The sequence below is a fragment of the Arabidopsis thaliana genome, chromosome 4, assembly GCF_000001735.4.
Source record: "Arabidopsis thaliana chromosome 4, partial sequence".
Taxonomy (NCBI): Eukaryota; Viridiplantae; Streptophyta; class Magnoliopsida; order Brassicales; family Brassicaceae; genus Arabidopsis; species Arabidopsis thaliana.
The window spans coordinates 4862329-4889914 of record NC_003075.7 but is presented as its reverse complement, the minus strand read 5'-3'; the positions used below and the strand labels follow the sequence as shown (position 1 = coordinate 4889914).

Here is a 27586-nt window from a genome sequence, read left to right as displayed (position 1 = left end):
AGACAAATAAATCGTAAAGTTTTTGTTGACTTTCGAAACAAATGACAAAGTTTTTGTTGACTTGCCATTTGAGTCATATCGTTAAATAGGTTAACAGAATTTTTTTACGGTGTTAATGTCTTGTTTATTTGATCTGTTAGAACAAAACAACGTTGTTTATTGAAGAGACAAAACGACGTCGTTTTGTCTCTTGAAACAAATATAAACCTTAAATCTCCAAATCGATATCATTATCTCAAAATCACAGACCCACCTTGGCCTCAAAATCATAAATAATGAAATCGATTTGAGGATTTAGGGTTTAAATTTGTTTCAACAGACAAAACGAGCTTCAATAAACAACGTTGTTTTGTTTTTACGGAGGAGATAAACGAGACATTAACGTCTTAAATTTTTTATGTTAACCTACTTAACGACATGACTCAAATGACAAGTCAACAAAAACTTTGTCATTTATTTCAAAAGTCAACAAAACGTTTACGATTTATTTGTCGCACTTCTACGATCGCGACCGTCCCACAGATTACTAATCATAGTCAGGGGTATTACACTATCCAACAAATTGGTCATAGAATTACTCGATGGAAACGTTTCTAATAAATTCGTGACAAATACAGATTTCCAACAATCATATTCCAACAAATATATGTTCTATTGAAAATTCCTACAAATTAACAACATAGATGGCTGTTGGAATTAAGCTTTTTTCTTGTATTTAATTTTATTTAATGTTTACAGTATTATATGAATATATGAAAGAATAAAAGAATACAATTTGGTTACTCAAATAAACAAATTAAAAACAGGACCCTTCAATACAAACCCTCCCATTAAAAAAAAAACAGTACTTATTTCCTTTATTTTGTAGACCTAAACTCCATAATGGCTTGCGCCAAATTTGGAGTGAAAAACAAAACCATATTAAAACAATGATAATATGAAAAGCAATCAACGAGATACTCTTAGAAAAATCCATCAACGTTCTGATTCACAAGTAACAGAGGAAAGCTTGGAGACCCATTTGTTGATAAGAGATCTTCTCCTTGTATCCCACATGGTTCTCTTTTGTTTACCACCATTATTGTTGTCAACAAAACCTTTAACACGGTCCATAGCAACCTCCATCGTTTGGTCCGACATATTCGCGAAACAAACTCTAAACCAACCAGGTTCATCGCAATGACACGATGAGCCTGGAGAGATGTTAAGACCAACTTCACACACAATCTTTGTCCATAAAGAATGCTCGGCCTCAAAAGTGTTGGATTTCAAGAGGTGTCTTAAGTCAACCCAACAGAACAAACCTGCGTTACTCTTCAAACAACTGATACCCGCTTCCTTTAGACCCGAAACCAGCCTATCCTTTCTCTCTCTCAGCCTCTTCTTGTTCTCTTCCAAATAGTTGGTCGTGAATCTTTCATCAGACAGCAAATTGGCTAGCAAATGTTGAGTTTGGGAAGAAATGAGTCCAAAACTCGACATTTTAGTCGCGGCTGACACCACTTTCTCATTGTTTGAGTAAATCAAGCCAACACGAAATCCGGGGAGGCCTAGATCTTTGGACAAGCTGTAAACAACATGGATTTTACCATCTAAACCCATGTTCTTGTCCTTAGCCACTTCTAGAACGCTGGTGAACTCAGGAGAGTCGAAAACCGTTCCCGAGTAGATCTCATCGCTAACCATATGGATTTTCTTGGTTGATGTGAAGGTCAGAAGAAGATCAAGCTCTTCACGGGTGGTAGAGGTTCCAAGTGGGTTTGAAGGGTTGGTTATGAGAACTCCTTTAACATTTAGGTTATGTTTGAGAGCTCGTTCGTAGGCATCTTCTAATGCATCCTCGGTTATCTTGTACCCATTTGAGCTTACGCAATGGATAGGAACAATCTCTACTCCTGTCCTCCATTTGAGATCTCTATCAAACCTTCATGATGACAAAAAACAAAAAACAAATTTAGTCTCTCTTGTAAATAACACTAACATATTCAGAAACGTTAGTGTAAAAATATACACGTACCCTGGATAATAAGGTGCAGGGATAAGAAAGGCATCTCCTGGATTAGCAAGACAGAACATTAGAGTCTCGTTAGCCGAGGTTGATCCAGCTGTAAGAACCATCTTGTTCGTATCGAATTTCACTTTGTTCTCTCTGATTTTCCCCATGAACTTCGCCATGGCCTGTTGTGTAAAACCATAGAATATTTAGTATCATAGTTTGACTCTACTCCTATAATGTTTACTCTCTTTTTATATATCCGAAAAACCGAATCCAAAAAGAATAATAATAATAAATAAAAAAATAACCACACGCGAATTTTCGATCTTTTGAATTCGAAATATCAAAACCCTATCGATTATTTGTTTCCGTTAAAGTTAAACTAAACTGAAACTTTGTTTAAACACTCCCAATATGTTACTTACATCCTTGAAAGCTGGCAAGCCATGGTAATCTTGGAACAGAGCTAATTGTCTAAACACCGACTCATCATTTTTCTTCAAACCCAAGACTTCTGGATGCTCTTCAAGCCATTTCTCTATTAGGTCAAAAGAAAGCTGCAAAAAGAACGGAAACAACAACCGATAAACAAAAGTTTGGAAATTGTGTACATACTAGTTTTGTTCTCTATGAGTTAAAATAGTTAGTAGATTCATTGATACAAACCTGGTTTTCAGCAAGACCCATTTGAACAATCCCACTAGTGTTAAACGACTCGTGGAAAGGATTCTTCTCGTATTCTTGCCATCCAAGGAAGTAGGATGAGTCTTGTCCATGAGAGTCGCCAACAACTTTGCTTGACAACATTTTTTTTAAATGCTATAACTTGGTGATCAATATAGCAAGTAAAAGTACTTTCACTTTGTAGCTCAACAATAGATATATAGATAGAAAAGTAGAAGAAAAGTTTTGGTGGATAGAGAATGTGAGCCCTGTTGAGGAACAAAGAAAGAAGAATGGTGAATATATAATGTAGAGGAAGCTAAGGGAGGTGATCTATTAGGAGACATTGTCCCGACATTATTAGCTATAGTGAAAGTAGACGGTGTTGATTCTTTTGACTAAAAAACCCACACGTACAAAATTATTTAATTATTCTGACCCACACCCACACGTACACTTTTTTTTTCTATTTAATGCTTATAATATTTTTTAATCGTATGATAATTTTTAGAAAATGTTTTTCCTTGTTAAATTAGAGTTTACAATTTGGAAGTATTATTTATTTGTATTTATTCTCTCATTTCCTTTGAGTTTCCGATGTATTTGTTATCCTATCTGTATGTTCCTTTTTATTTTTGATAGTGGACAGCAAGGACATAAACAAAAGGTAGACGTATATTATAAGGTCGGGGATATTTTTAATCATGCAATAAAACAAAATTTGGAGATTTGAATCACACAATATATCAATCATACTTCATCGGTTTGGTAGAAAGATGCTGATGAAAGCAATGAGGTTTAACATGTAGAGATAGAAATGGCATGGGAACACTTTATGCATATGAGGTCTCTCCCATCTTAAGCTTTTATCGTAATCTTCTATTATTGTTAATATGATTTTTCATCTTTTTACTCTTTCACCAGGGAAACAATAATTGACGAAAACTCTTTTCTATAACGTAACTCTTTTTTTTTTATTGCTTCTTCTATTTTTGTGTTATTTGTGGGAACTCACTTTAGTTTTTTTTTTTTTTTTTCTAGTCGTTCTTATGCTCTAAAGTTTTTTTTGTATATGTAAAGCACACAAAAACGTCTCAGTCAGATTTTCAAATTTTGGAAAGTAACCCATCTTAAAAGTGAAAATGACTATTAAAGTTGACAAAGAATGGTAAAAAGTTATAAGGTAAATCAGTAGAGATTATAGTTTTGGTTGAAATGGAATGTCTTGTTTTAGCTTTCTAGTATATTTTCTTCTCTTTATAGTAACAAAAATGTCTCAGTCAGTCAGGTTTTCAAATATACTATAAAGGGAAGAAATCTTATAAGTTTTGTTACTACCTTTATAGTAACTTTTAACATAAAATTTTCCCACGTATAGTTTCGTTGTCTAAAGTAAACACAAGGGAAGATAATATACCTTAATGGATCATCTCCAGTAATTGGGTTAAATTCTCTCATTTTCATCACCAATTTCATCGTTAGAGCATTTCAAATCACTTAAAATAAACATCAATTATAAAGATATAGAAATGGGTCATAGCCTCATAGGTAATCATATCAATGTAAAAAAAAAAAAAATGCAAAATGACTCTTTCTAGCAAAATTGTATAACTTTTGAATAATGCATGAGACTCACAAATCGAATCATGACACTTCTTCAAGAAAATAAGAAATTGTTCTCATAAGACACACTTTTCATTTTTGATGTTGAATGATCAGGAGAAAATAAATATCTACTAAGCTTATACTTAAGAACAAGATCATAAAAAGCAGTTAAAGTTTCATCAATGTAGATTGGTAGATGGAGTGAAACGTGCACTGATTGCATGGAATTAATGCTCGTTAGACTTCAATAAGAATACAAACTAATGGTATTTTCCTACACTTTCCTTGCGCCATTGATCAAAACAATAGAGGATCAAAACCATCATTCACGAACACATTATCCTTAACATTTAGATAAGTCAACTTTTTTTATAAGCAAAAGAAATTTTAAAAATGATTCAATGGAAAATTTTATTTTTTAATGAAAGTTTTTGAAAAATATAATACCGTAAAGACATTTCTCCGTTGACAAAAAAAAGGAGTCATTTCTTTAAATTTCGTTATAAATATTAAATAACTCACTCAAAAAAGTAATATGTAACGGGTTCCTATGTTTGTACCAATGTAAGCTATTTGGTAATCTTCTTCCTATGTAACGGGTTTGTGGAAGATCATTCGACTAGCTATGACTTCACATGTTTCAGAATACTTAATAGCCTTTGTCTCAAAGCTCTCATGAATTCACCGTCGTCTCACCTTATCTATCATGTTTTGGCATTGAGGAATGTCTATTTTATTTGTATTTTAAACTTTATGATCTTTGTGTTATCCTACTTTGTACTTGGTTTGATTTAAGTGAATGAAAACAAGTTTTTGTCCAAAAAAAAAAAAAAAAAAAATATTTGGTTATTTAATAATTTAAAAGACTACAATACTGCATTTGGCTCTGATAATAATTAACATTAACCAATGTTTTCACATTATCCACTAGATATTGCATTTTAAAAGACTATCATACTGCAATTTTATGTTTTAAAAATCATGTTGGCTTGTTCATTACACTAGAATTTTGTACCTAACCCGAGATGTTCCATGCGCATAACATGTATCAATCTAATGCAAGCGTTTATGTCTTTTTACGGTAGTTTACTAAATTGAATCCAGTGAATTCTCTTACCAACAATGTGCTATTTATTATTTAAGGACATTCGTTTTATGAAAACTAGAAGATATCAACAAGTTCATACTAGGCTACAGCAGAGAGCTAAAACGACTAAGTACCAACGAAATAAGAATAAATCATACGTACGTGTTCATTAATTTAACAAACAATATTATCAATCTACATCATACAGACTGTTGTCTTATCTTCTTTACGTTGACTATTTAAATCAAACTTTAATGTCTTTCAAAAGTCCATCTACTTTTTTTTTAGTGCTGTTGCATCCCTCTTTTACAGTCAAAAATAACAATTTGCGATAATAACCATCTATTTTTGTTTGATCGTTTAATCCTTGGGTTTTTTTTGAATAAAAATACGTCAATTAAAAAAATTTGGTTTAAAATTCTTCATCTTTGAATAACTGGTCGCTTCAAACCTGTGATTTAACAGATGTTACAACATCATTTAACGGGGTTAAATCTTAATTAAGATCACTTGTTTAAATATATATATTTAAGATGTTTGTATCATGATCCCATTAGAATTCATATAATATATATATTGTTGATAAAAAAATAGATAATGCATCATATTTAAGTTTGTAATAGTATGAACAATAACCAATAACATAAGAGATACAATTTGTGTTTAGGAACAATCAATTTCCTAAGAGCCTTTTAGCTGAAGTTGAAGTGTAATAATGATGCAAATAATTTTTTTCTTGAAAGTAAGATTATTGAATCATAAACGTAAACAAAAAATACAGCTGATTAATCTTTTGCGAGACTGCATTTTGCATTTTTATTAGAGTCTCATATAACTTTTGAACTTTTTATTTGGCTTTTTAACACAAAAAGCAAACTTTCTAACCCTTTTTAAGATACTTATTCTGAGTACTAGATGCACCAGGCCAAACGTGACGTCGCCAATTCATTCTCTGGACATGTACTGTTTCTTTTTTAAAGGAAGTTTCCAAATTTATGTGTTAAATCGGCTACAAAACTTATGAGAAAACTTTGATTGAGAGAACAAAAATTGAGAATTGCTACGGAAATTTGGTGGCATGGTATGGTAAATAATTAAGGTTTTTCGAGGTTTTGATTCCATGGCTAAACTCTTCAAAATTTCAAATGTACACGTGATGTTTATAAATCACTACCTTATTTTGGAGCTCTTATTGTATATAGATGTTAAATATAGCAGTTAATTAACTAAATGAACGTTTGTAGAAGTAGCTGGCTAGACATGGCATGTTAGCAGCTATGGTTAGGTGTTTGTGTGGTCGTGTGACTATCAATGAATAATGTTCGTAACGTCGTGTGACTATTAATGAATCATGTTTGTGTGGCCGTGTGACTATTAATAAGATTAAATGCATGCTAGGCTAAATATTTAATTAATATTATATATATATATATATATATATATTAGCTGTATAGTATATACTTTTTCTGTTTTTATTTTTTTATTTTTTAGGAAAAATACAGATATTAAGAAAACATATTAAATTTGATTTTAAATGTATTATTTTGGTGTTTAATAATTTCTTATAACTTTAAGCAATGATATTTCATTATTTTTATTAAAGTTTACAATTCATTATTAATAATTAATAAGTGTTGCATAAAAAACCTAAAAAAATCAATCTTTTGAAACAAATATTTTTTTTAGAAAATCAAACAAAAATGAACAAAAGAAGTACTAGATAACTAAAAATAGAACGAATATAATTGGGAAAATTTCTTTAATACATAATTATAAAATGAAAATTTTAGTCGATTAATCACGTTTCTACTAAGATTTAGCAAACTAGTGGTATATATCATTATCATTTTTCGAACATTTAAAAGCTTGATTAAGAGCGGATCAAATTACATTTTTATAAACGTGAATAAGTGATATATGTACCATTGATCGATCACCATTATGAGTACGTACTTGTTTTTAGGGATGTTACAAGTGAATTATCAATCATATTATAGTAAAACCTCTATAAATTAATACTCTATAGAATAATAATCTCTATAATTTAATAAATTCTTTCATTCCCGAGTTGGGACCAGTATAAAAATTGATACATATCGATAAATTAATAAGATAATAACTTTTTTGAAAATCCTATATAAATATATGGTCACATCAATATTATAATATATACACATATATATATCAATATTATATGTAAAATATTTATTGAAATATGATTCTAGTATTATTTTTCTTCAATTTCTATTAATTATATGTAGAGTTTAATTCCAATCTTATTATTACGTCGAAAAAGTTTGTATTATTTTTTAAACTTAAGAATTGTTTTTTGCTTGTAATTAGTTTTAGAAAAATTATTGATTATAAAGAAAAAACTAATTTTTATATCGAATTTTTGTAAGAAAATTACAAAATTTATAAAATCTTTCTATAAATTAATAATTATTAATTTATCGATAAATTAATATCTTTCTAAATTAATAAATTTTTACAGTCCCAACATTGTTAATTTATAGAGGTTTTACTGTAGTAAATAAAGCGTTAACTACTTGTGCATTTTATTTCGAGTGTGACTAAGATTAAGATGCATTTACTCCTGATAATTCAGGTGTCGAACTCAGAAGTGACCAATATTGAAAAACAGAGAAGAAAATCAGTTCATGCAAAGGTACACGCGACTCCTCTTATGAGAGAAACGATGATGATAATCTTTTTATTCTCTAACACAGAAAAAACACACACAGACACTCATACAAAGGATTCGTGAAATATAACTTTTTATTATACGACATCTGCTATAAAATATTTTCTATCTACCAATAAGAATATAAGAAAGTCACAAATAAGACCAAAACATCTGATCTTGCTTGCGTACTACAAAAACGCGTGTACTTCGTTTTCATGCATTTAAAGCAATTGATCATTTTTAATAGTTTTGTTTTCTATATTAATAAAAGACTCAAAAAGGAATCTGCTATCCAATTAATAAAACTATTTTCAGCCAACATGTATTTGAATAAAATTATAATGTTTTTTGTAACGTAATAAACTCATATTAATATTGTTTTTTAGGAAAAGTCGTACGTACGTGCGTCAAGAATCTTAAGGATTCTCAACAACCAGATGAGGATTTTAGCTCTAACCTGTCTCTCACTCCCATCTACTCAAACGCGGGTACTTGCTTCTCAATAAATACAACTACACTTTATTCAGAAGTGACTTCAAAAAGTTTGTTTACTTAAGATTGAAGTATGGTCGCTATATATGGTAAAAAAACCTTCATATATTTAAGTTTTTGTTCAGAAATAACATTACTAGTTTTTTCCCACTAATACAACAAAATAAAAATCTCCTTTAAATAGTAAAAATATATATTCTAAATTGGAAACAGCAAACTCAAATATAATGATTTGATTTTATTATTAAATTTATGTAGGATTAACATATATATATATATATATATATATATATATATATATATATATATATTTTATTGTATAAAGTACGGTTTTAAAAATTAATAACTCACAAGATCATGACACGTGGTTATTTGAACAGTCTCAGATTTCAACATATATCAAACAGATTTTTTTTTATTCAAAAAAACATTATATGGAAATTTGTTTTAAAAAATTAAAGAAGATAATTATAAGAAAACTCCCGAAGGCGCTTCATATTGCTTTAGTGATCCGCCGAAACAAATATGGGTTCTTTCAAAGATTCCTACGATCCCGGGGTTTTTTCTCACTTATTCTATTTATGCAAATTTGGATCATTTATTCTCAAGAATCCATTCAGAATTTGATTCATCCGCATATCCATGGATAATTTGGTATATTTGGAAAGTAAGGAATAAAATAGTATTTGAAAATGTAGGAAAAGGATCCGTTAGACGTGTTATGTCTAGCAGAAAATGAGGCTCAATTGTGGCAGGTAGCTCAAGTAGAGTTCAATACTGAAAACAAAGTCTCATATCGATCGGGAAACCAAATCCGGGTGAGGGATATCTCACAAGACATTGTGTACTCTGGCTTTTGTTGTTTTATGGACCGTTCATAGAAAGAAAGCGAAAAGTTTTCAGGTCTAGGTTGGTTTTGCACATCATTAAATGGAGGGACGTCAACAATGGGAGCTGCTAATCTGCGTAGAAGTCTTTCTCCTCTCCATGCCGAAGTTGACGCTTTACCCTGGGCAATGAAGTGTATGATTGGGGCCGACAACCAAGAAGTAGCTTTTTTTATAGACTGTTCAGACCTGGTGAAGATGGTGTCTTCCCCAACCGAATGGCCAGCATTTTCAGCTTATTTGGAGGAGTTTCAGAGCGACAACGAAGAATTCATTAGTTTTTCTTTATCTTTAATTTCTCGTAATGCAAATGTCAAGGCGGAATATTTGGCACGAAAAATTCGTACCGAATCGCTTCATATCACTTATGTAAACAACTTTCCTTAAGATTGGCTCGTTTGAGCCCTAAATAATATCTGATGACAAAAAAAAAAAAGATTCCCAAAATTACCTCGCACTCCTCTTTATTAGCTTTGCAAAAAAATAGACTATCATCTGCAAACAACACCCGTAATCAATTTACTTTGTTCTGCTTTTCGAATATTTGCAATAAGCACCTCCGTACATAAGATAAATAAATAAGGAGATAATGGATCTCCTTGTCTTAGTCCTCTCTCAGGTACTATTAATCCTTTAGGTTGTCCATTAAGGAGAACCCTATACTGGATTGTTGAAATACAACACATTATCCACGAAATCCACTTTTCACAAAAACCCATTTTCCTTAATAACTCTTCAATAAAAAATTATTTCACCCTATCATATGCTTTACTCATATCAGTTTTAATGGCCAACAAATAAATTTACAAAATCATCGGTTAAGTTTGGTCACAAGGTAGATGATTCTCTCAAGGCTGAGATACAATCAACCTTGGGTATCACTAATCTTGGTGGCATGGGCTCTTATCTCGGGTTACCCGAAAGTCTAGGCGGATCAAAAACGAAATTCTTTTGCCTTTGTAAGAGATAGATTACAGAATCGGATAAATGGTTGGTCGGCAAAGTTTTTGTTAAAAGGAGGGAAGGAGGTGATGATTAAATCGGTAGCTGGGGCATTACCAACCTATATTATGTCGTGCTTCAGACTACCGAAAACAATCACTTCGAAACTTTCGAGTGCGCTCGCAAAATTCTGGTGGAGTGCAAATGGTGATTCTAGAGGTATGCATTGGATGACTTGGAATAAATTGTGCATTAGTAAATCGAAAGGAGGTCTGGGCTTCTGAAATGTAGATGATTTTAACTTGGCACTACTAGCAAAACAATTATGTCGTATGATTACGGTTCCTGATTCGCTCTTTGAGAAGGTTTTCAAAGGTAGATATTATCGCAAATCCAATCCTTTGGAAAATATAAGATCATACTCCCCATCCTATGGATGGAGACGTATTTGTTCCACTAGATCTCTGGTTAATAAAGGACTTATTAAAAGAGTCGGTTCTCGGGAGTCTCAGTGTGGAGGATTCTTGGATTCCAACTCAATTCCCGAGACCACCATAACTACAACAAAACCTGCCATTTGCAACTCCCATATTAGTCCCAAAATGGTCGCAAACAAGGTTTTTACAACTACTTAACTACGATATTATACAGTCGCTAAAAAACCGTCGCAAAATATAGTAGTCCCAAAATGGTCGCCTATTAGAGTCAAATTTTGGACACAGAAAGTTAGTCATAAATACATGACGAATATGTGACGAGACCAAGAAGTTGCAGATATGCGATTAAACTGCAACGATGTACACATAGGTACATACATTACAATATAGTCGCAAAATAGTCTTTTATGCTTGCGACTAAGTTAAGACGCTTATACTTTAATCGCAAAAGAGTATCGTTTTAGCAACGATTGTGCCACATTGTTACAATTTTTTGTAATTTGATTTAGTCACAAATTGGTCACACTATTGTAATGGGTCGGTCACATAATGGTCACATAGTTTGAATAAGTTTGGTCACAGTTTTATAATTGGTTTGGTCACATGTGTTGCTTTGGTTTAGTCACAAATTGGTCTTATGTTTGGAATAATAAACTTAATTAATATCGAATTCAAAAACCAATAATCCTTAATCATGTTTACATTAAAACACTAATCATGTTTACATTCAGAAAATCATAGTCATACACAAATCCTAAACGAGTTTCAACAAAAACAACAAAAGCAACAAAAGATCAAGTTTAATGGTTAAAAGAAGTGTTAGAAATAGTAGCTGAAGTGGAGAATAAGGGTATCGTGCCTAATTTGTTGTCTTATGGGGTGCATGCAACTGTAATGGCTGGTTGGCTGGTTGTGGTGGTTGGAAGTGTGCATGGTTCAGGTTTTGTAGAATGAGAAGACAAATAAGCAGCCAACTCAAGATCTTTTTCTTTCATGAAGAGGACGAGCTTCTCCAAACTGGCTATCCGAGATTGAGATTCGTAGTGCTCCTAATCACGTTTTGCATTATGCTCCTCTTGTTCAGATATCTTGAGCTACAACTGCTCTTGAAGCTGCGCAACGGTTGATTTAGAAGAGCTCGCATAACTCTCCTTCCTTCTTCTTTTGTTCAGTGTCTCCACAAGCGATCCAAAGCTAAAAGGATTCCCTTTGGCATCTGTATGAGTACATTGAAACAAGAAGACAAATACAATCACCAAAGACAATCATCATTACTCTAAGTATCCATTGCTCATAATCAATTATATTCCAAGCAAACAAAGACAAGCAGATACTAAAAGTTTATTGGTCCAGATACTAAAAGTTTAAAAGCGAACACTCGGAAAGTACATTGTCCTCCCAAATTACGTCAATTCTTGTGGCAAATTTTAGCGGGTTGTGTACCGGTGACAAACAAGTTGCAGAAAAGAGGAATTAACTATGACACAGGGTGTTTCAGATGTGGTGAGGTAGAAAAAACAATTAATCATACACTTTTCCTTTGCCACCCTACATGGCAAATATGGGCACTATCAGAAATACCTTCGGTTGAAGGAAATTTTACATATTCATCTACTTATGCGAATTTGGATCACTTATTCTAGAGAATACCTTCTGAATTTGACTTATCTTCCTAACCATGGATAATTTGGTATATTTGGAAAGCAAGGAACAAATTTTTTTTAAAAAATGTGAATAAAGACCCCTCATATAGTACGCTTGACGGAAAAAGAGGCACATTCGTGGCAGTTACCTCAAATTGAACTTTATACTGAAAATCATGGTTACTTAAATTTTGACACTAGGCCTCAAGTGAGATATCTCTCACTTGATATCATTTATTCAAGATATTGATGCTATGTGGATGGTTCATGGAAAGAACGTGATAAATTCTCTGGAACATGATGGTATTGTACATCACCAAATGGAGAGCCACCAACCATGGGAGCTTCCAATCAAAGAAGGAGTTTGTCGCCACTACACGCAGAAGTGGAAGCCCTTCTTTGGGCTATGAAATGCATGATTGGCGCTGATAATCAAGATGTGGTTTTCTTAACAAACTGTTCAAAGCTGGTGAAGATGGTGTCTTACCCTATTGAATGACCCGTATTTTCAGCATATTTGGAAGAATTACAGAGCGACAAAGGAGAATTCACTAGCTTTTCTTTATCTTTGATCTCTCGTAGTGCAAATGTTAAAGCGAATAATTTGACACGGAAAGTCCGTACAAAACCGCATCATATCACGTATGTAAACAACATTACTCACAAATGACTCTTTTGAGCTTAATCTACTTAATATCGGTCGACAAAAATAAATAAATAAAAAAACTATATGTATCTTATTAAATAAGATAGAAATTAAAAAAACATTTACTAATTCTAATTTACAGCTACAAATTCTATAAAACGAATACTTTTTCCTTAAAGCTTGAAATTGTTTTTAAGAAATTATACAATCTTATTATGTAAAATATAATAATTAAGGAATTAGCTAAAACCAAATGACAGTTGGAGTTCAAAATAACAATACAAGTTATTTAAGGTTAAGTTAATTGGACAAAACAATAGTTATCATTGTAATACAACATTTTTATTTGCGAAATGAAAATGCAAAAAACTTTAAAAAGTAACCAGCGTACAAGAAAAATGGAAAATAGCTTTTATAAGAATGAATTGTTTATTATTTGATGAGATTGTTATTATATTTTTCTGTTTTAGTTATTAATTTTAGCTCTTTTAAAATTAGTTTGACATGAGGTAAAATTAAGTGATGAGATTATGTCATATAGTAAAAGTTATATTTACCCAATGTTTGTTTTCGAAACAATTTTATGGAATTGGAGTCCTTAATTAATTATAATTTGTTTTTTTAATTATTGTTAATATTAACTAAGATATATATTTAATATGAAATGTGTATATATATATATATGTATATATATATATATATATATTACTTTGATATAAGAAGTTAGCACATATCTTTTAACATCAAGTGTGTAAACTTAATCCAGTTTATCCCCTTATTATTAAAAGGGAAGTACAAAATGAAATTTTTGTCTAATTTGACCTCAATTTTGATTTCAATTCTGGATTTTGTTCTTTGCTATTCAAAATCATTAAGGATAATTTGGTCTTAACAATCTCCTAAATTTTTTATGATCCGATTCAATCTAAAACATTCAATAAAATTAATTCCATTCAATCTAAATTATTATTTAATTTAATTCAAAAAAATCTCAATTATTATTTAGTTATGTTTAATTCAAAAATTTATATTTATAAGTTTAGGATATCAAATTTATTTAAATATTTAGTATAAGAACCAAATAAACCGCAGGTTAAATCCTAGTTATGATGAAATAGATAGTCAAATTGTATTGACAAAAGGAATGTAAAATATTGAAATTAGGTTTTAAAATAATTAATAAATGAAATTTAGAAAAATATGTGTGCTATTATTTAGAATTCAGATATCATTAATAAGATGAAATGTATAAAAATTTATTTTATTTATTATGATAAAATAAATAGTTATGGAATGTATAAGATTGAAATTATGAAATAAAATATTTACTTTGTGAATTACTATTTTGAATTCAAATATCATTGACATAACTTATATTTACTTTTTATACTCGCCTAATTAGGCAGGCCTTATCAAATATATACCTAAATTTATGATATTATTAAAAAAATAAACTAGTGTTGGAATTTTTGAAAAATAAACTTAATAGTATGGTATTTTTAAATATATACTTCTTTTATATTATATTGAGATATATTTGCACCCATTCCTTTAAAACCTATGTTAATCTAAAATTCCAAATCTTGATTTGCTAGAATTTATAAATTAGCCTATGATTTGAATTTGTTTTGATATTTATGCTTAATTAACCAGAAAAAAAACTAAGTCTGAAGTTAATTAACTAATGCTTTCGTTTTTATCTTCAATGAAGTAGAGGTAGATAGAAACCGTGTAACAACTCGTTTGTTATAATTACTTACCATTTTAAAACCCTTATTAACGCCTTACAAACATCACATTTCTCAATTTATGAAGAAATTGTGACACTCTCCTCCCGCCAAAAGGCATGCTATTGTATACCTTGTATTAAATACCCACCAATACTAGCTATTTTGATATAAAACTTCTCTGAAAACGTATATACATCCAATTTTATGATACATGAATAGAATGATTTTATATGCCCTCATGATCCTAAACATCCGTCTAGTCATAGTGTCTCTTCTAATAACATCGTATTTTCGCCCATTTTGGCTATTGTTTCTTATATATTAGGAAGTGTTTGGTGTGATATCAAAGCTAAGAGAAGATATTCAAGTATTTTTAGAGTCAGAAATGGTTTGTAAGTTAAGGTAAAATAGACCATAAGACAAGTAAACCACATTTTAGTACATATTCGAAGTTTCATGGGTTTGGTTTCTTTTTCAAGGTCTTTCTTTGCACCAAATTATTGTTGGATCGGGTTTTCGCCCATTGTCTAAAAATCTCCTATGCTGCCTCGTGTGGGAGTATGGGCGACTGATCTATGACTGCTGTTTCTAACTAGCTACTCTTGCTAAGGAGAAATCTTGGACTTTATAGAAAGCTAGAAGAGTCAATATAACGCTAGAAGAAATATCAACTTAATCCGATCTGCCAAACAGTTTTTTTCACCCTTTTGAAGGAATACTATCGGATACCGATCACAAGGCATGCCACCGACCTCGCAAAGCCACACGACCGGTCTATGATACCAAATTGTGAGACAAAGCTGGTCCACGCGTTAATTTCGTGGCTTGGCCCAAAGTATTCTTTAATTACAAAACTGCCAAAAAAGATTGAAAACAAACTCTTAACTTAACCAACCTGCAAAAGAGAAAGATAGCAATCGAAGATCACTCAATGAGGGCAAGCCTCATGGCTCACGAAGTCCTCATACAAAAACACGCATAGACAATCACAAAGTTTCAATCTAAGACTAGCAGAAAATAATTGTGTCCTAAAGATTATGACACAAACATACACACACATAAAGAAAATGAGACTGCTCCATCACCGTCCTAAAGACGGTTCTGATACAACACGTGTCACCAAACGCTTATCCTCGTCGTTACGAATGCCTCATGTCTCTTGCACTTGTTCATGGCACCATTCACGCTATTAATCCCTCGTGCCTTTTTCACTTGTTCCTAGCATTTCACACTCGTCGGCTCATTAGCCATCCTGATCTATCCGCACTCTACATCCATATATTACAACAAAAATAAAAGGATCTCTCTTTGCAGGACTGTTTGCGGCTCACCCGCATCTCTGTACTCTTGGCATGCATTTCACATATCACTCAACACACATACAAATATCCATCTTAGTTTAGTTTCCATCTTTAAGATCGTATTTTTATTTCTTTATACTTTAAATGAAATATATTTATACTTATAGATATTAATATACTCAACAAACAAATACGATTACTCGTAATATATGTAATTCGTAGGTATACTTGGCTTAACCGTAAACTAAGTAACTATCTAAAAATATTTGAATACGTACAAGACAAAACATTGTCCTCTCCTTATCCTTAACTTGTTGAAGAGGCGACGGTCTAACCTCAGAACTCTAGCTTGGTTCTCCAAAAACCAAAGCATAGACCCAAACACCACGAGTACTCATGCAGAGCTTAAGCTCAACCCACCCTTGTTTGGCAACCCAAACAATATTCTTCAGCTCAGAAGTTTGCTTTGCATCTAAATCATTAGAACGGATGGTTCTACCAAAATCGGTGGAAGAATCAGGTTTTTAGTGAGAGCTCGTCTTTCTTGAACGGTCTTGGTAGTGAAATCTCCATTGCTAGCGGTGTCGAGTGAAATTTTAAACTTGGGACGTAATCCTCTACAGAAATACTTAAGAAGTGACCTTTAGTGAAGCCTGTTGAGGAAAATCGCGTTCGTAGTCCTTGAATTGTTCCCATGCTTTGTAGAAAGTTTCAACTTGTCATTGTTGGAATTCTTGCAGCTTGTTTCAAAAAGAATTGGATCTTTATTTCGTGTAGAAGTAGTTTAGAAAGGTTGATTTCCATCCTTCCCAATTAATAATCGATCCAGCGGGTAGAGACTTTAACCATCAATGAGTCTTGTCGGCTAGGGAAATATGGAAAAGCTTACACTTCAAATAGTCTTCGAGTATTCCAGGGGTTTGTGTAATACTGCAGATTTTTTAGAAAAGAATAAAATGATCCATCGGATGGTCCGTGATTAAATTATGGAATTGTTTTGTTTAACAAGACCAATTGTAGCACCCTCAAACAATAAGAAAGAACAGATGTGTCACATATGACGCCCGTAATCAAACAATAGAAGATTCCGGAACAAATCTATTCGCTAAATTGATCAAGCGCGAGTATCTTTACCTCCCAAACATGGCCTAAGGCTTTTCAACCATATTCCTGAGTCGTGTCAGCCCGAACTTGACTGATATATCATTTCATCACCTTCAGGTTTTTAGAAAACCACTTTTTACTTAATATAGTATGGTGCTTAAATTGTTACCAAATCATGTTTAATTTCCGGGTCCGTTTAGAAAATTATACCTAATAAAAATTATCGAGTTTTAACAAAAAACTTTAAATCATCTAGTTCTGGCTCCTAAGGATCATCGCACCGAATAAGGGATTACTTAGTAGGATTACCCAACCTATAACTTACCCCAACCCAACCTAGATATTGCTACTTCAAATGTTTGGTACTTATCGATTTCAGTTGAAGCGTCACTTAGTTAACGTTTCTAACTATAGCATAATTAAGATCCATTTAGGTTTGAATCTAAAACTATTTTTTTTTTAAAGTAATCAGAAACTAAAACCTAAATACTTACGGACTAACTCGCTAACTACTCCGAAATTTTTCTTTCACCTGTGTTCAGGAATTTTCTCTAGAATACACCCACAAACTTTAGAAATTTTCTTACCATTTTTGGTCTGACAAAATTTTGAGTGGAAATCACCTATTTAAACTCCTCAAAGTTTGTGGCAAGCTGATGAATCAGCATGGGCATGTATCACGCTATCAAGTTTTGGCCAATCACAATGAAACACACCTCTATTGCCTTCTTATTCGTTTTTGGTCGCAATACATGTCCTCCCAAGTTTCTTGCGCATCATTCCTCATTGATTAGAGAGGAAGCTCCGTTCCCTAACATAGTCAATCAAACGCCCTCGACCTATTTTAACAAAAATCATATTCATTCCACCTTCTGATTTTTGCTGAAAACATGTTTCTACTCAATTCATGTGCTCTTGTCCCTAAAATATTCTACCCATGAAAATTCGATTTTAAGGTAAAGTAACATGCTCTAATTTACTAAAGTTTACCTTAACCGGGCCACTTTACCTTTTGGCGATAGGGTAAGATATTTTCCGACGACTTAGTTCCTTACAGAAATTCCTAAGGAATGCATATAAATAATTTCATGCTTGACCTTAGCACAAAATTCTAACTTCTGCTCCTTAAAGGCTGCTAGGATATTTTTTGGAAAATCTGATATTCGTCAAAAATATCTTGACCCTAAACCTAAGTAGCCAAGGCCAAGAGCGAGCAGGAGTGGTTCACTGATTCTTTTTGATAATCTCATATGTCTTATTCTCCTAAAATCTTCATTTTCTTCTTTCCTATCTGTTTCCCTGTTGTTAGACAATTATCTGAATTTTGGAAATTCTTGCTAGACATCTAATGGCTCTGGTCAATACTTTGTGAAAATACTTAGCTCGTTTTCCATGGACTTTTGCATTCCTTCAAGTCCCTATGCTTACTTATGGCTTTCCCTAGAATTTTTCTTTTCTTCGAAAAAATTCTTTTGGATACGATTGATTGAGTACCTTGATCATTCTTTTACCCGAATGGGTCCTCGACCTCACTACCCGAAAAAACCTGAACCGAACCTGAACCGAATGTAATACCCGTGGGTACCCAAATACAAATGTAACCTAAAAATATTAGTTATATATATATTTGTAATACCTTAAACACCTAAAATTAAAATTATAAATCCGAATATACTAGATTTTTTTAGTAATTCATATACATTTGGATATATTTGGGATAAAAGTAACAAATGTTATAGTTTTCTTTTAGGTAATTTAAGTATTTTGGTTACATTTGGTTATATTTGGATAAAAAGTAACCAATATATTTACGGGTAATCGAGTATTTTGGGTAGATTTGGGTATATATGTAAAAAACCCGAACCTAACCCGAACCCGAAAATATTTTGGGTATTTTTGGTTATTTTTACATTTTTACTAAAATAACCGAATCGACCCGAACCCGAACCGAAACCAAACAGAATTTTTAGACCTGAATGGTTCTCAACCTCCTACCCGAATAGACCCGATACCCGAAAAAAAGAACCAAACCCGAACGGGAACCCGAATGCCCACGCCTACCCCTCATCCTCATACGACCACGTCTCAATATCTACAACACATGTAACAAACAAAAGGGTGAGTTCTAAATTTTATCTAACGACAAAATAAAAGCAAAGTGATCATATCAACAACCTGATTTTTTTTAGTCAGGTTTTGTAACACATTTTGATTCAATAAAACATTGGAAACAAAGGTCCGTGAGCATAAATAAACCATTCTTTGACACCATTTTTGTAACACCCTGAACCATCCTAAAAATAAGAAAGAATAGGAGCATCATGTATGACGCCTGTAATAAAACAATAGAAGTTCCCTGAATGAATCTGTTCTCTAAAATTGATTGACTCCGGGTATCTTTACCTCCCAAAAATGGTGTTAGGCTTTTCAACCCATACCACGTTTATAAGTTGTGTCAGCCCGAACTTGACTTAAATATCATTCGGTCGCCTTCAGGTGTTTAGAAAACCACTTGTACTTAATATAGTATCATGCTTAAATTGTTACCAAAATATGTATAGTTCTCGGGCCCATTTAGAAAACTATATATAATAAAAATTATTGAGTTTGAGCAAAACATGTAAATCATCTAGTTTTGGCCGCCTTAGGATTACCGCATGATATGGTTCAAATTACACTAAGAACTACTCTCTCAAATAAGAGATCAATTGTAGTATTTAAGGATCGATTTCCACAAAGTTCTTTTGTTCACACAGTGAATTAAGTGTTGAGATTAAGCTAGAAGAGATTATGAGAAAATAAAATAAAACAAAGTAAGTAAACAACAGATTGATTGGTTGTAAAACAAGATAATAAACAGTCAGGTTTAGGGTATTCTCCGGAAACTATTGGTTAGTAGATCTAATGATAGCTAGGTTGTTATCGAACCATTCTTAAACTCAAACTCTAATATTAGAATAACCGGTGGTGTTCCACAAAACTCACTATGCCTAGAGCTAAGATTATCAAAGAAGCCATGAAATCCTTTACTTAAACATGCATTATAATCGAGTTCAATAAGTTCACCTTAGTAAATAGGCTGATTCTTATACACCTAAAGACCAGACTCATCAAATAATAGATCTGATAACAGATACCTATAGTGGGTATATCTATTATTTGGATTCAAGTTCTAGTTACATACTCTAGAACTAGCATCTGTTGAAGAATTCTACAGATAACCTACGAAAGGGGCGATCTACTAAACCATATGAATCCCTAGTGAGAAACCCTAACCCTAACAAGCAAACTACTCAGACATGGAGATTGAAACAAACAACATATTTGAGTAAGAAAACATAAACACATCAATAAAGAAAAGAGTTAGAAAAGAGCTCTTCACTGTTATTGAAATCTGAATGAATCTCTGTAAAACATGGATGAATAGCTTATGTCTCTAAAAGAAAACTTGGATGAGAAGAACGTCTTAGGTCTAAACAATGACCTTTAAAACTATATATATTACCTAAAAACGTTCATGGACTAATAATAAAAATAGAGAAGTCTTCTGGCAAAATTTTCACTTCTTTAAACTTGAAATCGTCATGGACTTCTCTGGGCCGAAACCGGTGTCGATCGACACCAAGAGTGTGTCGATCGACACTCTTAACTAAAAAGACTCTAAAAATAACAAAAAGACTCAAAATCCTATATCGAAAACACAGTTAAAAATGGTAAAAACAGGGTTATATCACCGCACCGGCTAAGGATTACTTACTAGGGTTATATGAAAAATAAAAAAGTAGTGTCATGAATAATCTAAGATTACTCAGTAAGCCTGACTACCAAACCTATAATTTACCCCAACCCATTCCCGAAACTAAAAGGAAGCAATCAATTCACACAATAATAAAAAAAAGGGAAATAGAAAAATGAAGGTTAGATAAATGACAAATAATCAATATAGAGTAAACGCAACGAACTTACGATACCAATGTACGATACTATACTCTTCACTTAAAGGTCTTTAATTTTTATGATGCAGACACTACAAAAATATTGGACTTCTGTAGCGTCCGAATAACCCTATGTAATTATATTTTAGCATTTTAACAAGCGTTCTATCTTCCGAATAACCCTATGTAATTATATTTTAGCATTTTAACAAGCGCTCTATCTTCTCCCGTCATAATAGGTCGAAGACATAATATAGTGGATTTTCTTTGTGCTATAATACTGTTAGTTATTATAGCACATTCTTTGCTGGAATATTATATTTTACAATAGCACTTCTTCTTTGTTATTAATGATATTATTCAAATCGATTTGAATTTAGATTTTAAATTTTAATAATTCCAATAATCAATTCATAATAGATAGAAATCGAAATCTTTTTATTGATATAAATGTTTTACATAAAAATTCAATGAAACAAGGAATAAACTATCTCTCAAGAGGAAAACAAAATACAAAGCAAACATGATTGGAATCTTCTTTGGCTTCTAAAAAATCATGGTTGCGATGACCACACTTCTTCTTCTTCTTCTTTGCAGTTCACAATTAACAGTTCACAGCCCTTCCATGAAGACGAGCATAACACCTAACAGAAGACATTAAGTTACAATAGACTAATCTTAACTTTATAAAAAAATGGGACGTACGTCAAAATACAACAACATCACAACACTAACAAAATTCAAAACTAATCAACTTAAGATTTTAAGAAGTAATCATGGAACAACACATTTAAAGTAAACAAAAAGAGACGACTTTTCTATCATATAAGCAAGTTTTTTTATCAAACTCCTTGATACTTGCAAGTATAAGCATCCCAACAACCGTATTTTACAACCAATAAACAAAATTCACTAACCAAAATAAACCAAACACTTCATGAGTAAAGAATGTGCACATACCACATAAATCGTTGATCCTCTTGCCAAGTTCCTTAATTTTATACACGATTTTCTTGATAGGTGCAGAGTAAAGCCTTAACCTCTGTAGATGAATCAAGAATGAGATTTAAGAAGCAAGAAAACATACGGAGAGAAAACAAATACAAACAAGTATGGCTATCAATGTTTCCACTTAGACTAATTCAAATAGTGAGGTAGAGTCACGTGAAACACTTTATCTAAGCACAAAATTGAACAAAGCAGACTAACATTCTCATTTAAGAGCAATTAAGAATGAATCTAGCTTGGAATTTCTCAGGAGAAACATCAAATTGGTTTCAAAGAAACAAAACCCTCAGACTCGAGAAACCAAAACTAGTAAATTTGACTAACATGGACTCAACAAAACCTGTAAAGAAGAAGAGGAATGTGTAAGCGTGGAGGGTAGAGGAGAAGCGGAGCCGTTAGTTGGTAAATCTAACGAGCGCAGCGAAATCAAACCTCAGTATCTCCATTTCTCCAACAATATCATAAGAATTAAACATAGACCAAATCTTATCGGACCCAAACTTGAAATCTTATGAGCTATTGAAGCAAATCTAAATTGGAAAGTGAAATGAGTTAGCAAGCATACAAGAGGTTGTCGAGACGTTTAGGACGGCCAATCGAAGGTTATTGTCTACAGGAATCTCATGACATTAGACTCCATCTTCCTCCATAGCTACATACTTGTACGATCCTCGGGTTCACCAAAATCAATCGAATCATTAGGCTAATTAGTTCACAACATTTGATCTGTAACACAGACATCAATTTACCAACAAAAGAGATGATAAATCGATTGAATAAAATAAGAAAATACATTGATTGATTATAGATCTGAAGGAATAGGAGTAAGATGAGGAAGAATCAGAGGAACATGAGGGCGCTGGCATCTTTCAAACTAAGACGGATCTTTGTCTGGACCATGAGTATCGAGTGGGTACATGTCTCGCTTGCTTTGACGGCGGCTAGGGTTTGCAACGAGAGTAAAATGGAGAAGAGGAAGATGACTCATGGTTAGGTTAAGGATTTTTTCGAAGAGAAGCTTGGTCTAAATTTGAGGAATTGGTGAAGAGGGAGCAAGGGATTTCGGAGATTGACAAAGGTAGTGAGGAAAAAAGCTTGAGAAGTAAAACAATGGAGAGGGAGAATGAAAATTTTGTTAGGCGCTTCTTTTTTTCGTTAAGTATTTCGGGAGCAAAAAAATTTATTTTATTCGTCGCAACAATACACAACGTTTTAAAACGAACGAGTGCTATGTATTCTACATTCCTAAAAAGAGTTCCAAAAATTTAGATCTTACCAACCAGACATAGCGTTTGTAAAGTGCAAACACTATCCAAAATTGAAGGATATGCCAACTATAGCAAAAAGGTATAAAACGTTATATTATACTGCTATCAATACGTTACTTTCTTGTAGTGGGACCACTTTACTTCTTGGCGATCGGGTAGAATATTTTCCGATGACTTAATTCCGTACTGAAAATTACTCATGTCTTCTAATTTAATTTAAACCCTTCCTATTGCCTCATTAGTCTTATTGGAATGCCTATAATTAATTTTATGCTTGACGTTAGCACAAAATTCTAATTTCTGCTCCTTAAAGGCCATTAGGACATTTCTTAGAAAATCTGATATTCGCCGAAAATATCTTGACCCTAAACCTTTCTGATTCTTCTTGACCATCTCATATGTGTCTTATTCTACCAAAAAATTCATTTTCTTCTTTCCCATCCGTTTCTTTGTTGTTAGACAATTTTCTAAATTTTCGAAATTCTTGCTAGCAACTACTGGCTCTAGCCGATACTTTCGGAAAATACTTAGATCGTTTACCTTGGAATTTGGTATTTCTTAAAGTCTCTATGCTGACTTACGGCTTTCATTAGAATTTTTTCGTTCCCACGACGAAATTCTTAACGATACGGTTGATTGACAACTTTGATCCTTCTTTCACCTTTTGATTATTTTCTAGAGTAATAATCTCTCATGATTTTTCTTGTAGATCTCTTCTACTGATCTATACATATCATTCGAACTTTGATTTTTGATCAATCCTCCTCTCCTACAATCTAATTTCTCCTTTGGTTGAACGGTCCAGCTTGCGTCCTTCCCGTCCAGTTCTTAGGTCTTGGGACGGGGTATTACACCAATGATTTGAGGTATTATCTTGTAGTCACGTCCTGGAGGATTAGTGACTCATACAACAGGTCGATCTTGCAGGTATTGTTTTGGTGCATCAAAATTTGGCTATCGTACGATTTGGAGCGGCTCGTCTCAAAGGTGGGTACATAAGTGGCATGTCTTACGGCAACATTAGCAAGGTGTTTGGAATTGATGAAATGAGGATGCTATAGAGGAGGCACGTCTATGTTGTCTCCCACACCTAAAGGATTAACTTCACATGGAGCTCGTTAATCTTGGTCTCGTCCGTCTAGAGGGTTCAGTTGTTCTTCAAGAAATTCATAGATGGGGTTGCCATCTTCATCGTGTAAAGACTGTCAATGCTCGTATAGAGTTGGAACTTGAGGTCGCGGATCATTGATGTATATTTTATTCACACATTACAAGAAAGACCACCTATTAAACTATAAGTGCACAATAATCAGTACTAGTATTTTAGGATCGATCCCATAAAGAGTGTAGCTATAAGGTATTGAATTTAGAGAAGAAGATCAGGCTAAGACAAAACTTAACTTGGGGTTTTGGGTTTGGGTTTCCTAATGACTAATGCAATGAAATAAGAAAGCAAGTAATAAAAGCAATGAATGAAAGCAAAGTGAATGAATGAAAGCAATGCAAAAATCGGTTGTTAAGCAATAAGATTAAGGTGTTGGTCGCTCTAGGGTTTCTCCGGATATCATGGTTCTCTGAAAATAGGTGATATATCAATTAGGTTTTTATTCTATTTTTGTTCTAGTTCATAACGACGAAAGGCAAATGAACGAGTTAGCCTAGGCTATACGTCTAACTGTTAGATCTCCCCATACTCCGTTACTCAACCTTTGAAGTCAATGCTGCATACTTCAACGCATTAAGCATTGATTCATTTAGTACTACTATAAGTCTTGTTACTCAACCATCGCAAACAACACCACGAAGGATTGGTAACACTATTTCTGATATTAGGGTTACCCAATAGGGGTCCTAATTCCTTCGATCTGTATTTGGTGATCAATTCAAACACATGCATTAGAATAAGATGTCCCAAAAGAAGCTAATATGAATGAAAAGTATATCTCACAACTAGTGTGAATCAAACCATGAATCCCCTTTGAATCACCCCATAAACACCTCATGATGCAAAGAAATGACATAGAGATGAAGTAGAAAAGCATCTGAAAGACATAAACAAAGATATAAACAAAGGGGGTTCAAAAGAAACCTCTCTAGATGTCACAAAAGATAAGTTTTCTCCTCAAAAGTTGTATAAGAAATAGTAGAAGAAGAGAATAGAGAAAGCAATTAAGAATAGGAGAGAGATCTTCAAGGGACGTCGACTTGGAGGCTTATGATCGAAGAGGTGGATCTTCAATGGAGCTTAGAGTCTGGTCGATGGTGGCTGTGAAAGAGGCTCTCTAAATCGTGACGCCATCGGGTTTCTCCTAAGCTTTGTATTTATAGGCTTCAATTAGGTTAAGGTGTAGAATCGTCTTTTCGTTAATTAGGTAAGTGATGGGCCTAACTTATGGGCTTTTTGACGTAGCTTAGTGACCGGTGGGACGAGTGGGATGCAGCCCGGATGCGGGCTCCACATAACATTCAAAATATCTTGATCCTTCCTTTGCAAAGCCATCGATAAATTCTTTGTCAGACCCAACATGACTAACGTTAATTGTATATAGAATACACAATCAAAGATATGAAAGTACTTGAGAAGACCAAACGCTTGACGTATTTTTGAGTCATCAACTCCTTCATCTTGGATATAATCTATAACTTCAATGATATAAGAAAACAAATCAACCATACGCAATAAAGTTTTATGATGAGAATTCCAACGGGTATACTTAGGCCTTTGAAGAGAAAGCTCTTGCTTCCAGTGCTAATGTCACCATTAATAATTTTGTACTACTCCTTTTTGATAACTTTCAAGAAGCTCCTACCATATCCAACAGCTTAGAAATCATGTCAAAAAAACCACCAACATCAAAGTGCTTTTTTGCAACTACAACGACGACGACCAACTGAAGTTGATGAGCAAAACAATGGAGGTAATATGGAGAAGTATTTTCCCTAGCATCCAATGATCTAAGCCCATTGAACTCAGTTTTCATGTTACTTGCTCTATCATAACCTTGTCCTCTCAACTGTCAAACTTAACCAATGTTTAGCAAACAGCCTATCAATTGCAGAGTTCAGAGATAAAGAAGATATTTCTTTGACATGAATAACTCAACCAAATTTTCTTTAACTGCTCCACTCTTATCAACTAATCAAAAAAACAATTGCCAATGTACTATACTTTATTTGTCAATGTGCTATACTCTAGCGAACTAGAGTATTTACCAAACCAAGCTGAATTAAATATCATCAATGAAGTTCCTATTGTTTTCTAAAGAAAAATATGATCATAGGTTGACATGGACCTCTAGTTAAGTACTTGCATCTATTTTGTCCCTTTCATTTGGATGATAATCCAATATTCTTTCCTTTCAGTAGGATCCCACGATATATTATCCAAATTATTATAAGATTTACCTCAAGGTTTTATCTTAGGGACCACACCTTAGCTACAAGGGCACAATAATCATTAGTTATGTTTAAGGATCGATCCGACAAAGAGTGATATCTATAAATATTTAATTATGAAATAAAATATGGCTAAGAAAAAACTACACTTAGGGGTTTTGGATTTGGGTTTCCTCATAACTAAGCAATAAAATAAGTTAATGCAAGAAAATATATATCAGTTGTAAGCTATAAATTTATGGTGTTGGGTGTTCAAGGGTTTCTCAAGGTATCATGATTCTCGAATAATAGGGCTAGTCTCTCTTAAGTTTTTAATATTTTTGCTCTAGTTCACAACTACGAAACACGAATAAACGACTAACCCTAGAATATACTTAATTAGCAAATCGCCCTATATTATGTTACACAACTTACGTATGCAACAACGTATAGATTAACACATTAGGATCGCGTTCGCTAAGTATTCTAAGTCCTTTTTTCAACTTACGTATGCAACAACACGAATGATTGGTAATACGATGTCTGAAGTTTGGTTTATCTGGTTAGAGATCCTTCCCTCTTGGGTTAGCGTTTGGTGATTAATCAAAACAAATGCAATAAAGTAAAAGATGTCCCAAAAGAATCTAAGTATGAATGAAAATCGGATCTAACAACCTAATAAGTTTTGAACCATGAAACCCCTTTGAATCATCCCATAAAACCCAACAAAGAAAACTATTCGCTAATGATGCAAATAATATATATCATAAAGAATAAGATC

At 32.9% G+C, this 27586-nt stretch overlaps 2 protein-coding genes, 2 non-coding genes and 5 pseudogenes across 10 annotated transcripts; 4 read left to right on the top strand and 5 right to left on the bottom strand.

Moving 5' to 3' along the window:
- MIR5645b lies at positions 1–494 on the bottom strand. The gene has a single exon (NR_141860.1). It is a non-coding gene; the product is annotated as a microRNA ath-MIR5645b precursor (primary transcript).
- Positions 495–690: 196 nt separating this feature from the next.
- Positions 691–2953, bottom strand: ACS11 (1-aminocyclopropane-1-carboxylate synthase 11). Its single transcript, NM_116873.2, has 4 exons — positions 2663–2953; positions 2422–2553; positions 2018–2178; positions 691–1924 (listed from the first exon to the last, which is right to left on the bottom strand). Exons 1-4 carry the CDS (start codon positions 2801–2803, stop codon positions 976–978), a joined length of 1383 nt encoding a protein of 460 aa, NP_567330.1. The 5' UTR covers positions 2804–2953; the 3' UTR covers positions 691–975.
- A 926-nt stretch (positions 2954–3879) lies between these two features.
- On the top strand, positions 3880–5067 carry AT4G08039 (Defensin-like (DEFL) family protein; the record flags this gene model as incomplete). The annotated part of the gene is made up of 2 exons (NM_001036515.1): positions 3880–3942; positions 4921–5067. The coding sequence occupies 2 exons, from the start codon at positions 3880–3882 to the stop codon at positions 5065–5067; spliced, it is 210 nt and encodes a 69-aa protein (NP_001031592.1).
- A 3987-nt stretch (positions 5068–9054) lies between these two features.
- AT4G08038 lies at positions 9055–9789 on the top strand (annotated as a pseudogene; the record flags this gene model as incomplete). Its single annotated transcript has 1 exon — positions 9055–9789.
- A 94-nt stretch (positions 9790–9883) lies between these two features.
- On the bottom strand, positions 9884–10192 carry AT4G08036 (annotated as a pseudogene; the record flags this gene model as incomplete). The annotated part of the gene is made up of 1 exon: positions 9884–10192.
- A 5-nt stretch (positions 10193–10197) lies between these two features.
- On the top strand, positions 10198–11013 carry AT4G08034 (annotated as a pseudogene; the record flags this gene model as incomplete). Its single annotated transcript has 1 exon — positions 10198–11013.
- A 1007-nt stretch (positions 11014–12020) lies between these two features.
- On the top strand, positions 12021–13151 carry AT4G08033 (annotated as a pseudogene; the record flags this gene model as incomplete). The annotated part of the gene is made up of 1 exon: positions 12021–13151.
- An 8420-nt stretch (positions 13152–21571) lies between these two features.
- Positions 21572–23361, bottom strand: AT4G08035. 2 transcript variants are annotated; one of them, NR_144096.1, is made up of 3 exons: positions 22728–23361; positions 22115–22196; positions 21572–21798 (listed from the first exon to the last, which is right to left on the bottom strand). It is a non-coding gene; the product is annotated as an other RNA (non-coding RNA). The 2 variants fall into 2 exon arrangements; NR_144097.1 differs by having other exon boundaries at positions 21574–23271.
- A 2437-nt stretch (positions 23362–25798) lies between these two features.
- On the bottom strand, positions 25799–26668 carry AT4G08032 (annotated as a pseudogene; the record flags this gene model as incomplete). The annotated part of the gene is made up of 1 exon: positions 25799–26668.
- Positions 26669–27586: the final 918 nt, after the last annotated feature.

What these genes read in the sequence shown, in the direction of transcription:
- ACS11 (NM_116873.2), bottom strand. Translation starts at nt 2,803, where the DNA reads ATGTTGTCAAGCAAAGTTGTTGGCGACTCTCATGGACAAGACTCATCC. An exon ending in TGGGTCTTGCTGAAAACCAG is followed by an intron (nt 2,554 to 2,662) that starts GTTTGTATCAAT and finishes TTCTTTTTGCAG; the next exon opens with CTTTCTTTTGACCTAATAGA. An exon ending in GCTTGCCAGCTTTCAAGGAT is followed by an intron (nt 2,179 to 2,421) that starts GTAAGTAACATA and finishes TTTACACAACAG; the next exon opens with GCCATGGCGAAGTTCATGGG.